We start from the raw sequence: 15752 nt of genomic DNA on the forward strand, positions 1-15752 counted from the left end.
TTTGTATGTGTAGATGCATGCATGTTGGTGAAATTTCTAGATGCACGGATTGTGAGTTATGTAGTAAGTCTGCTGCGGTTCAAGGGATGCTGTCCCTCTGGTTTCATTTGTTGCTGTGACTGGCTAAAAGTCTACAGTGTGTGTTTATAGCACACTTGTTTTATTTTCAGTGACTGCTCAAAAATGTAGTGTTATGTGGCTTTTGTATAATGACTTAAGTGGTTGAAAGTGTGCAGCCAGTTTAGAGGTATGGTTTGGAATGTGTGAATAAAAATGTGGTGATATGTGGTTTCTGTATGTTGGACTGAGTGGCTCATAGTGTGCAGTGTGTGCATTTACAGGAATAGGGTTGTGTGTGTGTGATCCAAAGTATGGTGTTGTTTTGGGTTTTACATGCAAGAGTAAATTGTTGCATGTTTGGTTTGGTTTGGTTTTATGTGTTAGAGTACATAAAACACTGTGGTGCAGATGCATGCTAAATGTGTTGTGTGGGGTCTGTGAAAGGTGTGAAAGGACAGTGGCAGGTATTTGTGCAGCTCTGTTCTTACTGGAACTTACCCCAAGGTTGGAGTTAGCTGTAGATGTTTTGGGGTGGAGGTTTGCCTTCTGCTCCATATGGGGTGTTGGTGAATTGTCCAATGTTAGTAGTATGCATAGTGCATGTGTCTGTCTGTGCATTCATGCACATCCATGTGTGCTTGACAAGCCTCTTTCAGTTAGCACAATAATCGATGACTGAAGTCTGTTGATGTCTTTTTTCAGTGAGCTGGTCATCAACTAGTTTGTTATGGATATATTCAGTAAGATCCAGGAAGTGTACTACTACAGTTTTATTATCTGGCTTTCCTGCTCAGTACCCTGCTACACTTACAACAGTACTCTCAGGTTCTCCTCTTTAGCACCCTGCTGCACACTTTAAGACATTGGTTATGAAAACAAAAGGCCAAACCATTTCATACATGTAGCAGAATAAGGACAGCCAGTTTCATTACTATGTAACAGCAGCCCAGATGCAAATAAGACTTAATAGATGGGCATGTTGCATGGTTTTCTAGATATAAAAGGAGATCAACATTATCCATCCATCCATCCTTCCATCCATCCATCCATTCATCCATCCATCCATCCATCCATCCATCCATCCATCCATCCATCCATCCATCCACACCCACTTTTAGGAGTGGGGTGTCAGACAGTCCATAAATTACTGATCATGGATCACAATGCCCAGAAATGAAAATTATATAAACCACTTAATCTTCTTTTCTAAATTCAACAAGGGGATACATTTTAATGATAGGACCTATATCTTTAGAGTACTCATACTGACAGAAAGGGAACCATATTCCAGCAGAATTTCAAAAACACACCTGTAAATGAGACTTCTTGTTTGTAGTGCTTGCGTGTAGAGGTTTAACACGATATCATTCATGTGAAGTTAAACTTATTATGTTTCTGTAACCATCCTTGTTGCTGAAATAGAGATTCTGCTGTCTTCAATGTTAGCCTTTAATATGGGTTTACTACAGCTGATCAGCTATGAATACACTGATTCCTGGGACAATGACCCAAAATACTTATTCTGATAATATTGGAATATCAAGGTAGTAATCAAAATTGTACAAAACAAAATGCATATATACTGCAACCATCATTTCTGCAGGATGACAAGCCGCAACTGGCTCCAACATATGAACTCTATCTACAACATACTGTCTGCTTATTTATTATTATTATCATTATTATTATTATTATTATTATCATTATCATCACTACTTTGAGGCTACACAAATGTGGAGATCGGTATTACACTCTGATGAAGCTGTGTGACCTTAAAGAGTTACACTAAGTAAACCGTATCAAGGAAACATGCGTAGAAACAATTCTGATACTAATTTAACAGACTGAAGCATTGTTACCACCGTTTTATCATGCCTCTTTGCACAGAGATTGACTTTTCAAGTTACTGATGTATTCATTTTCTTGTTTGTGAACTTGGCATTATGAATGACGATCATTTCATCCTTGATCTTTTCTAGACTAAGTGTTGTAAAACACTGACTTAATACTGTGAAGAAAAAATTCATTCTCACTGTCACTGCTTGTTACCAACCAAAATATATTACTTTTTTATCACTGGTTTAATTTAACAAGGTCTCAGACCTTACATTATTCTACAACATCCAAGACACAGCAACCTGAAAGTCAGTCAGTATATTTTTTTCTTTTTTTTTAAGGAAATATATATTTTTTCTGATAGCAGTTCTTTCTTCTTTTCTATGTGACATTCTTATTTAAATATTTATCATTTCCAATCGTATATGCTCCTTATAGTTTGCTGCTATGCATCATTGTCATTGAAGCATTTACAGAAAGGAACAAAACGTGTCACCCTGTCATCATAGTACTTTTTAGAAAAGGCATTCAGCTATTTCATTCTATTATACTGTGGCAATGTTCACAGTACCATTTATACAATGCCTCTGTCAGTCATCATTGTGACTTCCCATACTACAACATAAATGCAGCTGATGACCAGCCTGTTATCATTGCTTTAAGGCGGTTCATCACTTTCTGAATAATAATATTGAATGTCAGCCCATATTATACTGAAAACAGCCTTGTCTGAAACTCATTCAGCATGGTATTTCATCTAGAAAACCTCTTTCTAATGGCATTTAGTGACTAAAAGATTCTCAGCAAATACATTTGCAGAAGGCCTATTCCTTAAAATAATCATGACCCACAATTGCATTCCCTGTTGACAGATGTATTACCAGAACACCTAAAATCTAGCAATAACGTATTTGTATTTGAGTAATATGGCATTGTTGACAGAGGTCCTATAAGAACATGTAAAATCTAGTTGCTATCTCTTTCTATTTGGATTATATGATATCGTTCTGTAGCTTCATCCTTTGCTTTAACAGTTAATGTAGTCTGGATGCCTGACAAAATTATTGTGACATGTATTTCATAATCCAACTCAAGTACACTGGAAAACAGCTTACCCTCATCCGGCCATTTCTGATTGCAGGCCCATCTTCTGCCAGCCTTAACACATACAAATCCATCTTGTACTCTCGTCCACCTCGAATACTAAATCCAAATCCTTTGGGCCCCTTTTCAAACTCTACTGTGAAGTAATCGAAATCCTGTCCAGAAAAATAATTGAATGATGTCTCGTTAGAGGATATACATTACATGTGTTCGAATACAATATGCAAAATATAAAGGGAAATGCTAGTTTTGTTTTCTGAATTAAAGTAATATTCAGATAATATAATACCGTATAATAAAAGTATTAAAATGAAAACAGAGCAAAATGCAGTAACATAAATAAGCAGACCATTTCAGAACATAGCAAACATATACAAGTAGTACACCTTTGCATACAAATATGTGAAGACATAAAGACATTCAGTAAAAAAAAGAGCTATTTTTTCATCTTGTCCACTCACTGTGTTCCCATCTCCTTTTGTCAGTCCCACTGGCCCTCAGCACATCTTCCAGTCGTTTCTGGAATAACTTGCTATGACATATTCCACAACCTCTTTTGACACCATGATTCCATGGGTTTAGCACATTCTTTATGAAATATTTTTTCCTTATTATCTTCAAAATGCTGTAATATATTTTTTGGGCCCTTGAATCAGTGAGGTCTGTTTAGCTGCCCCCTACAAAGGTGTCAGGGATTCATGTAGAATTACCTTCCTTATTCTCCATATTCAAAATGCCAGATGTACAGTGACCTCAGTGGTCATCTATGTGTTAAAATGCTTGTCTATCAGATGTCTGGATTATGTCCCCAATTATTTTTGTGTAACGTACTAAATCTGTAACATATGAATGTTCATCAGTGTGTTCATTAAACAAAAAGGACAGTGCAAATGTACTTCCAGCCTCCATGGTGTCTCTGCTCTGAGTTACTGTAGAAAGAAGTATATTAAAAGGCATCCATTTCTAGCAGATAAACATCAACATACTAAAAGGTATAGAGATTTACTCTAATATAGTACATTACAGTAGTGCTGTTCTTCTGGTTCCCAGGTCCATTCTCCATTCTGGAACAAAACACTTGCTACAGATGTAACAAGCAGCTTGCTACTGCTACATACAACTTCAGCCTGACTGAAAATGCAGCTTTAACTTTAATTTCTGAATGGCACGTAATGCTAGTCCATGTGTGGAGCTCTTAAGTACTTTAGACATGAAAACTAAAAGAAAAATCTAGCCAAGCTAGACTTTTCACTGTATGATACCTTGAAACCTCTTGCATTAGAGGCAACATGGGATATATGCAAATGACCCCATAATGACATCAGCTGTTTCGGCTGTACAGCAATTCTGAATCTCCATGACTTTTTCTTTTTAAGTCTGTTATGGACAAATTCAGGTAGGGTTACCACCTGTCCCACTTTGCGAGGGACAGTCCCTATTTGGGCAGTTGTGTCCTGCAAAAAAAAATTGTAAAAATGGCAAATGTCCTGAGATTTTAGGACAAAATTATTTCCTATATTTTATGTAATAGTTGCATAAAACCTATTATTCTGTATCTGAAATACCTAAATGCTATAATAAACAGAATAAGCAACTAAAATGCTACAAGAATAAGCTTTTATTTAGGCAAAAAAGTGAAGTTCTGTCATTTGTACTAGCCGTGGGTATGTTTTGGCCTGCAAAATCTGATGTTTGTACCAAAAATGTCCCTCTTTGGGCATTTGAAAAGGTGGCAACCCTAAATTCAGGCCATTAAAGCCAAACCCCATTAACGATCTGAATTTGTCCATAACAGACTTAAAAAGAAAAAGTCATGGACATTCAGAATTGCCATATAGCTGAAACACCTGATGTCCTTATGGGGTCATTTGCATATATGCCATGTTGCCTCTAATGCAAGAGATTTCAAGGTATCACACAGTGAAAAGTCTAGCTTGGCTAGAGTTTTCTGTTAGTTTTTTTTTTACTGATTAGTTGTTCTGTATGACCTTGATAATCATTGTTTTGGATACTTTAGACATGACCACAAATGCATTATCAGCATTTTGAAAATGAATTCCAGGACTGATTGATTGTGGCCCCTGACATTTTGCACCTGAGGCAGCTATGATTTTGCATTCTTCACTACAGCTTAGCTCATTTAAATATATATAAACCTATAAATAACATACGGTGTAATACTACCATTTAAATTATCCTTTATACTAAGCATGTTGCACATTTTTCACATCAAAGTCAGAGCTATTATTCATACTAACTGCATACTTCAAATAATACAGCTTTCAGTTTTCAGTATAAGATTCAGCTTTCAATCTTGTCTTTTTTTTTGTTAATCTTCCAGATATAAAACAATGAGTAACAAGGTCTCACACACACACACACACACACACACACACACACACACACACACACACACACACACACACACACACACACACACACACAAAATCAGCTGAAAAAAAAAATAAAAAAAAAATAAAGAAAGAAGAAGACCCAGGCAAGTAAGATTTTTCCCTATGTGATTCCTTAAAACCTCTTATATTCGAGGTAACATGGGATATATGCAAATGACCCCTTAAAGACATAAGGTGTTTCAGCTATATGGTAGTTCTGAATGCCCATGAATTTTTTCCTTTTTAACCTGTTATGGACAAATTCAGGCCATTAAAGCCAAAGCCCCCCAAATGCCAAATTGACTACGGATGACTCCCAGTTGGGGTGGAGGTGGCATTACTTGGGACAGACTGGTTACAGCATGTGGTCCCCACAACAGACCAATTTACATATCAGTGTCCTAGAGATGAGACTGGTGCTTCTAGCATTGCAGGCCTTTCAGAGCTTTCTCCCTTTAGGGACTGTTGCAGTACAAACGGACAACATGTCAGTAGTCTGGTACATCAACAAACAGGGGGGAACCAAATCTTATCCCCTGTGTTGAGAAGCAATGAGAGTATGGCAATGGGTGATCTTATCCAACCACTTTTTTTGTAGTGAAGCACATTCCAGGGACATCCAACATTCTAGTGGACAAACTCAGCAGGACCATCTTCATGTCTTGTGAGTGGTCTCACAACCAGTCAGTGCTGAACACAAATGGGGTCAACCTTGCTGCAACCTATTTGCATCTCCCCTCAACAATAAATGTAACATGTTCTTTGCCCTTATCCCACCTCAGGAACAGTCATTGAGAGATGCTGTAGTCCATGTTTGGCCCCCTGGTCTCCTTTATACTTATCTTCCCCTGCCTCACATCCCCATGTTTCTTCAGAAAGCACTTCAGTTGAAGAGCACAGTAATTCTCATTGCTCCCTTCTGGCCTCAACAGGTGTGGTTCATCTTCCTTTGGTCTCACCTAATATGTTCTCCTTGGACACTTGATTCCAGTCCAGACCTCCTATCTCACCATCAGGCAGATTTTCCTGAACATTGCTGGACTCAAGTTGACCACATGGTTTCTTCAATTCCAGCGATGGCTAGAATTTCCAGGCTTTCCTCCCCAGTTTGAAAAATCCTAGTCTCATCTCATAAACCTTTGACTAGGAAGATTTACAAAAGTAAATGGAAGAGGTTTTTTTTTTTTGGTTCATCAGAGAGAGTTAGATCTTTTTACTGCCCCACTTCCTGCTATTCTAAATTTCCTTGCCTCAATTTTTCAAGGAGGGGCAAGTTTTAACACTATTAAAGTTCAGTTAGCAGCCATCTTCAACTATCACACTGGAGATAATGCTTCTCCTGTAGCATCATCTGCATTAGGTAAGGCCTTTTTAAGGGTACCTTTTTACTTAGACCTCAAATAGAGGACCCTACCCCACCTTGGGACCTCACTATGGTTTTGCAAACTTTAGTACATTCTTCATTTGAACCATCAGCTAAAGTAGATCCCAAGTTTCTTTCTTGGAAAACTGTATTTCTGGTGGTTATAACTTCTGCAAGATGTTTATCTGAACTCAAGCACTATCTTCCAAACCACCATATTTGTTTTTTCACAAAGACAGAGTTACTTTACACACAAACCTTTCCTTTTCACCAAAAGTTGCCACTGTAGCCAACATCAATCAAGTGATCAGTTTGCCAGTTTTCTTCTCCAAATTTGAAAATAAAGGAGAATACACCCTTCATCTTCTCGATGCAAATAGACAACTTCATTTTTACCTTTACAGGATCAAGAAATTTAGGAAAACTGATCAATTATTTGTCTCCTTTACTAATAATAGAATGGTAAAACCAGTTTCAAAAACTACACTGGCTAAATGGCTAACAGATTGTATCGGCTATGTTTATTCCTTGTGAGGCATAACTTTACCAAGACAACCAAAGGCACATTCAACTAGGTTAATGTCTACATCAGCTGCTTTTTGGGCTAGAGCATCCAGATTAAGCTTTGCTAGTACCTTCCACCTCCCAAATGTAGTTAGTTAAGGAAGTCTACCCATATAGCTAAGGCTACTGCAGTATTGATCAATATGAAGAACAGAGTAGAGCTGTGTAAGTTGAACTTACAATAAAAGTAGATGCTTGAATGATCAGTGCTGTAGTAGCTGCCCCCTTCCTCTACCCCCTTTGTAGTATGGTTTGTTTTTTATGCCTGGGTCTGGGTGTGAACATTTATTTTTTGTTGTTTCTAGCATTGTCCATTTAGAGTTCAGTCCTCCCTCTCTCTGCTGGCAGGAAAGTTCTGAAGGGCTTTGCACCCAAACTTGTCTTTTAGTCAGCTCAGCTCAAGCTGCTTTAAAGTTTGGACTCATGGAATATGCCCTGGAGGTTTGGAAGCTGGCTGGCTGTTATATCCTTGGCAGGATATAACTCATATAGCTAAGGCTACTGCAGCAGTGATTATTCAAGCATCTACTATTATGGTAAGTTTAACTTACAAAACTGTACTGTATTTAAATCCTATCACTATTTACAGGCTTAACAAAATCTGCAAAATGTGATACATTTTATGGATGTGATAGAGATGAGAATAAACTGGGAAATGTGAAGTAATTATCAAAATATGAGAAGGTTATTCTTTTACAATGTATTTGAAGATTTCTAAACATATCTCTGACCACTCTCTGATTTTTAGAGATGTCCCTGATTTTGGCTCAAAGTTTTGTTCCTTCCTACCTATTTCCTCCAAAATTGCCATTTTAAGGAGAAAAGGTGGTGGGTTATACCTAATAAATAATATCAACAATTATAGTTTTAGAGTCATGTTAATTCAAATGTTTTTACTCTGTCAGCTTCTCAGGTTAACAGTACTAATATTTTACTGATTATTTTTGGATTTCTCCTTAATTCTGGATTAGCTATTGAGAAATATGTTTTTAACTACATTAGGCATGTAAGTAGTTGAGAACCACATATGAAGAATTGGTAAATTAATGGTCTGAAGAGAAGAGTTATATATAGCAGGATGTTTTAAGACAGACTCACACTGTAGCTGATAAAGAATGCAAATACCTAGAAGCCAGAGTTGTGTGAACGTAGAAGACAGTGGGAAGTATTTATTTTTATTTATTTTTGATATTGGGGGATGGCAGCAAGTGTTGTGTTAGGAGGAGAAAGCAATTAATGGGACACCATAGTCCAGTTTTGATAATGATGTTCCTTGTAGTAGATTCACATTTTCCATTTTCTTTCCCAGACATCTATCTCTATTTTCCTTCCAGAATATTTCTGTTCATTGAATGAAATCATGGAATAGTATTAAGGGTGACTCAGTGAAAATGGGTAAGAGAAGCATGTCAGCAGATTTTTTTTTTTTTTTTTTTTTTTTCAAATGGCATGGCAACAAGAACTGGGGCCAGCCTCTTGTGTAAGAAATTAACCTTCATTACTCCAAGTGACAACAACATTAACAGTGTCATTATAACCGCATAGATAATGCATTGCAACATTGTATGATGTGTGTAATGAGTGCATGTGAAGTCAGAATTGTATGGTTGCATTCAATATTAAAATTAAAAGGAAACAAGTAACCACTTAGACAACCGCTGTTTACAAATCAATGTACCATGCATCTTTACAGCAGACAATCAATAACAGATGTATTACAATTTTCTGACCAGATACAAGAGAAGAAACTATCAGTTATTATAACTGATTAAATGTATATGTTTAAAAAAAGAATTCTGAAAAGGAAGATAAGGTTTTTAAAATTAAACTTCTACTCTTCCCTTCCAGAATTATTTGTTTAAACATATACATTTAATCAATTATAATAACACTGTTGATACATTTTTAACACAAGCATCTGAACAAGTCAATGTGATAGTCAAATGACACAAAATGATTTACAAAACTCCAGCTAGGTATGCTAGTATATGTCACGGATGCACTGCCTACTCTTCCTGGTACTGATGGCAATACCTGACATTCCCACATCAATTTGTGATGGCCTCTCTACCCTGGGACAGTAATCAAGGAGTCTTAATTCTCACCATGACATTGGTGAGACAGAGTCACTAAAACAGGAATGGATTTACACAGTATTTTTCAGATGCAGCTCTCTGCATCAAACACAATTTCCCCTAAAAGCACCCAGGGAACATGATTCAAACCTGGGATTGGACTCTCTGTCACTCCAGATCCCAAACAAGACTCACTTTGGAGCACTGTGTCCCAGTTCCAAGCAGCTGACACACCCAACCTGGGTATTTGATTTTCACACAAACACACACACACACACACACACACACACACACACACACACACACACACACACACACACACACACACACACACACTCCTGGGAAAGTCTGGTATAGATTTACTAACTGTACCCATTCTGCCCAGACTATAGGGTAACTACACTGCCACCAGTCAACCACTCTCATGTTTTTACAAGGTTATCCAATTACACTGAGTAAAATCAATACTAACATAAATGGTACAGTGTAATCAAAGCAATCAGGCTTTTCAGAGTGGCCAAAGTGCCACTAAAATAAGCACAAGTACTCTCAAGATGTTAAAAGTATTCTCTAAAAGACTAGCCACAATGAAAGGTAAAACCATATTTAACAATAAATAATAAAATAGGAAACATGAGAATACTAAATATCTAAGGACAATAAACACCAGATTTTCAATCACAGAAGAAATAAAAAATAATGAGTAGATACAAATGTGAGCACACCAACACAGCCAGCCAAAAGACAATTAATCCAAGACAATGTTTTATTCCAAGGATTAGCACTTTTGTGGGGTTACTGCTTCTTCAGATCCAGAATAAAAATAAAACCACAAAGCACATCTTATAAAAAGGAAAAGAAAAACACAACCAATCAACAATTTACATTGATAAAACAATTAGCAGAAGTCAATGCCTCTTAATTAAGGCTGGTTTTAGAGGAACCCAAGAGTTTAAACCTGGAGACCTATGTGCCTGTAGAGATATAATCCATTTAGCATCAAGCATTTCCACTTCATTATTAACATTACTTCTCCTATTACTAAGTACTGCTAATTGTAAAACCCTAAAATGAAAAATAGTATGTCCTGTTAAGCTGCGTGACTAGCCAATGCATTAGTAAAGACCTTATTATGAATATTACCTAGGTGGTCTAAAATACATTCTCTTAACTGGCATGTAGTCTTTCCCAGATTAAAACACTGACATGCATAACAGTTAGCTAAACAGACTAAGCTATTACTCCTGCATGTAGCCATAAATCTGGGTGAGAAGACACGTCCAGTCACTGGATGAATGAACTGAGCATCTAAGGAAATAGAGGAACAAGCCTTATATTTGCCACAAGGAAAAGTACCCCTACTCAAAACTGATTCAGGGGCTGGACATCTAGGTCCATAACATAGTAGTCTCTTGATATTCATGTTGTTCCTAAAAACAAATCCTGGACATTCTCCAACAATATTCCCTACTTTGTTATCAGCTGTCAAAATGGGCCAATTCCTTCTAATAACTTCACAAAATTGTTGTCTATTGTTGAAAATGTAAACAATACATTAGGCTTATTGGAAGGTTGTCTGGGATCATTATACCTATGCACACCTGAAAAATATGGAGCTCCTCTGTTACCCCTTTGGATGGCTACTTCAGAATACATATGTTCAACTTGTTCCCTCCTGTAGCCCCTAATAAGGAAACCCATGTGCAGGTTGCTTATCATCTCGTCCATCGTATCTTCATTTGTACAAATATGGGATATCCTTAAAGATTGCCTCTTAACTATATTAGAAAAAATATGGGAGGGGTGCATGCTAGATCTGTGTAAAACACTGTTCCTCTAGCAGGGTTTCCTATATAGCTTGGTTTCCAAGCCACCCTGTGAATTTTTATAGATGGCAACACTCAGAAAAACAGTAGTAGTCATGGAATGATTTACAGTAAACTTCAAAAACATGGATGTAGCTTCTAAGTGGGTAATAAATTCATAAAGTTCATCCACCTGCTCAGAGCAAGAATATATCATCCACAAACCTCATGTAATGTTTAATAAAATTGCTGAATGGATAGTTATTAAAAACATGGTCATGTTCCCACTGCACCAACACCAAGTTAGCATAACTGTTGGCACAGGGGGTACACATGGCCACTCCAAGTTTCTGTAAGAAGTATTGATTTTCAAATAAAAATACATTATTATTTAAAATCAAATCTAACAAAGTACATAACACAGTAATCAAATTATGATTATAGTCACTATGGTGCAATAATAGAATCAATCCCTTCAGAATTAGGGATCACCATGAATAAAGTTTTCATGTCTAAAATAACCAACATAATATTAGTAAAATCTAAATCACTGACTGATTCAAACAGATTAGAGAGAAAAGGTTGTGTCTCTAAGGACTGAGGAAGTCTTCAGTAGCAACGGCTTTAACTTATCCTCCACAAAAACAGAAAGGAGCTCTGTTATCCAAATGCATCCAGAAACAATTGGGCGCATTGCTGGACAGTTAATTTTTGGCAAGCCATGCATTGTAGGAATCAGTGGGTGTTCACCCATAAGGTACTCATAAGTATCAATATCTGTGAGACCACACATAAGTAAATCATATAAATCATTGCATACCACATGAATATATCTATGTCCCTAGAACTGATGTGCAAATAAGTGCTAGAATCATTAAGTATATCGTTCATCCATAGCAAATAATCACTTCTGTTTAGGACAACGACTGCCCTCCATTATCAGCAAGTCTGATACTTATTGAAGTTTCAGTCTGTAGTTGCTGCAGTGCAACTATTTTATCACTCATAAGATTAAAAAATTAAACTAGAATTAAGTCACAAGATGGAATGTTCTTCATGTTACAGGCACAAACAGGCCACATCTCTGAAACATTTAAAGGCATGCTGTTTTATCAGATAATTTTTGTTGTAGTTATGTATGATAGCTATCTGTTGTCATCAGTACTATGATGGCACATATGATAGTTGTGTGTGGCAGTACTATGATGTTATATATGATAGCTATCTGTGGTATTTAGTTCTATGAAATAATGTATGATAACTGTCTGTGCTAGCTAGTACTATGAAGTGGTGTATGACAGCTGTCTGTGGCAGTTAGTACTATGATGTTATAATAGTTGTTTGTGTGGTAGTTAGTACTATGATGTTATGCATGATTTAGATATTATGCATAATAACAGTCTGCAGTAGTTAGTACTATTATATCATGTATGGGAGCTGTTTGTGGTCATACTGTAATGTCATGTAAGATAGCAGTATGTGGCAGTTAACACTGTGATGTCATAACTGAGGCAGTTAGTACTATGTAGTCATACATAATAATTGACTGTGGTAGTTAGTAATATAAAGTCATGTATGATAGCTGTGTCTGACAGTTAATAATAATATGGAGTCATGTATGATAGCTGTCTCTGGTAGTTAGTAATATGAAGTCATGTATGATAGCTGTCCCTTGTAATTAGTAATATGGAGTCATACATACCAAGACCCTAAATTAGATAAATCAAGCTTCCATAGGTCCTTTAATAACCAAGCAGTGATAGCACTACAGGAATTTAAAACAGATTTTAAATTATATGATCCATTTAAATACAATAAGAATCAAATGAATGCAAATAACTTTACATTTTATTCAAGTTGTCATAAAATGTGGTCCAGGATCGAATTTTTTCTAATTTCAGACGCACTAATGTTTTTTGATCCTTATATATATATATATATATATATATATATATACAAGCTCGACATTTGTCGGACCATTCTAGGATCACATTAACTTTCAATAAGGACACTAGTCATAAGATACACTTTAGAGGTTATAACTGGACATTAAATCCATATCTATTGCATAAAGAAGATGTAATAAAAGAAGCTCAGGAGTTCTTTAACCAATTACTAGCTAATCTTTCGGAACACCGTCATCCTCCTGACATAGAATGGGCAACTACCAAAACACAAATTAGAGGAATGTTTCTCCAAAAGGCTACTTTTTATAAGAAATTACAAGTGAGAGACATACAAGAATTGGAAACTAAAATTAAATTACTGGATCAGGATCTAATTGGGAATTATAGTAAACAAACTGAAACGGAGTTATTAAAATGTCAGAAGGACCTTTTTTTACTACAAAACAGTAAACTGTCATTTTATGAGCAGAAAATGCTGGTAAAATACGCCAATCACATACAGACTCCTTCAAAAGCACTAGCACATATTATTAATCAATCGAAAATACCTTCTCAAATCTCTGAAATACACTTTAATAATAAAACATATACCAATACTGAAGATATCATGAAGGCATTTGAACTAATATTTTCACAAGTATATGGTGAGCAACAGGAAGTAAATATAAATAAGAGTAATAATGATTTTCTGCAGAAAATTATCTTTCCGAAGATTGGTGATGAGCTTCATATGAACTTAGTTAAACCAATTTCTTCAGAGGAGATAACTGATGCAATTAAGAAGTTGAAGCCATATAAAGCTCCGGGACCGGATGGTTTGACCACAGAATTCTATAAAACTTTTAGTGATATATTGGGGAAAATACTTCCACAGGTATTCAACTATATAACTAATAATAAAATTACTGACCCGCACTTTAATGCTTCGAAAACTATTCTTATACCGAAAGAGAATACTGATTTACATAACCCGGATAATTATAGACCTATTTCACTTTTGAATATAGATATGAAAATTATGACATCGATTTTGGCTAATAGATTGAAGAAGGTAATTAACCTGTTAATATCAGATGAACAAGCCGGTTTTATAAATGGCAGACAAACTACAGATAATACGTTATCACTTCATACACTGATTTCTTATGCCACTCACAGGAACTTTAATGCATATGCAGTCATAATTGATGCACAAAAAGCTTTTGATAGAGTGAACTTAGAATGTTTGTTTGATATTTTAGCATGTTTTAATATACTGCAAGAATTCATTTTAACTTTAAAAAAACTATATAATAATCCTTATACAAATCTAGTTATTAATAGGAATCTCTCAAAAAGAATTCAAATTAAGAATGGTACCCGCCAAGGATGTCCGTTATCTCCTATATTATTCAATCTATATTTAGAACCATTATTTCTACATATCAAACAAAATATTTATCACAATGCTCCAATAATTTATGGTACGAAGATTTCCATGGCTGCTTTTGCGGATGATTTGAATATTTACTGCACAACACTGGTTTCAGATATTAAGTAAATATTAAAAGCTGTGGAAGACTTTGCAAAAATATCTAATTACAAAATATATTTTAAAAAAACCAAGGTATTCCCATTAAAGACGCCTACACCCTTCTCACTTTTACCATTGGTAGGGCAGGTAAAATCCGAAGAAAAAATAAAATATTTAGGGGTTGTTTTTTCAACAGATAATAGAGACTTTTACGTAAATAATGTTAAGTTAATTTGGGAACAGATAGTCTCTGATTTAAAAAGATGGGATAATCTGAAATTACCAATAATGGCAAAGACCTCAATTATTAAAATGAACATACTTCCCAGAATATTATATATCTTTAGAGCTACTCAAGTTCAAATTTCCAAGAAATTCTTCAAACAACTTCATACAGAATTAGCTAGATTTGTATGGGAACCTAGAAAAGTTAGGATATCTTATGACAAACTGATGACTCCGAAAAATAGAGGTGGGTTGGAACTACCGAATTTTGAAACATATTATTTAATAATAAATGCTAATAGAATTCTAAGAGTAGTTAACTTTGATAGGATCAATTCGAAATGGGCTCCTAAGTGGTTGATTCTAAATCATAAACATGTTGCTGGTCTGGGTATTAATTGTAAGGCATTACCTTTTTTAAACAAAGATACCCTTAAAATGTACGCTTTGATGGAGCATATCAAAATATATATAATATCAGTACAAAGTCTGTTTAACTCACTAAATCTTTTACAATATATGATGATTTTTCAACCATTTCATAAAAACCCGAATTTGAAAATTGGTGATCAGTTGATAGACCTTAAGATATTCCCACTTATAAGTAATTTAACCATACTCGATTTATATCCCTTTCTAGGTATCTCAATACATAACATACTAAGAGAGATGGATCTCCCTAACTCGTATTTAATTATAATAAGACAGTTAAAGGACTTATCAATAAGCTATTTTAGTAATAGGAATTTCAAAATTAAAGAAGAAGATTTAAACATTTGCCTAAACTTATGGCAAACCTTAACACAGGAATGTAAATATATAACAGCGTCATATAGTTTGATGAAAGAGGTGAAATACAATAACCAAATACTTTTATCGAAATACTGGAAGGAGAAATTGTTAACGA

General features: G+C 35.5%; 1 protein-coding gene across 6 annotated transcripts in view; it reads right to left on the bottom strand.

Annotated features, from left to right (window-relative positions):
- Nucleotides 1–15752, bottom strand: part of MAGI2 (membrane associated guanylate kinase, WW and PDZ domain containing 2) — a 2888931-nt gene that overhangs the window by 353459 nt on the left and 2519720 nt on the right. For all 6 annotated transcript variants that reach the window (XM_044088324.1, XM_044088323.1, XM_044088325.1 and 3 more), the window contains one exon: nucleotides 3012–3155. In XM_044088324.1, coding sequence (XP_043944259.1) covers nucleotides 3012–3155 — 144 coding nt within the window. The remainder of the gene's footprint in view (nucleotides 1–3011; nucleotides 3156–15752) is intronic.

This window comes from Protopterus annectens, chromosome 11.part0, assembly GCF_019279795.1.
Source record: "Protopterus annectens isolate FY-2018-M chromosome 11.part0, PAN1.0, whole genome shotgun sequence".
NCBI classification, from domain to species: domain Eukaryota; kingdom Metazoa; phylum Chordata; order Ceratodontiformes; family Protopteridae; genus Protopterus; species Protopterus annectens.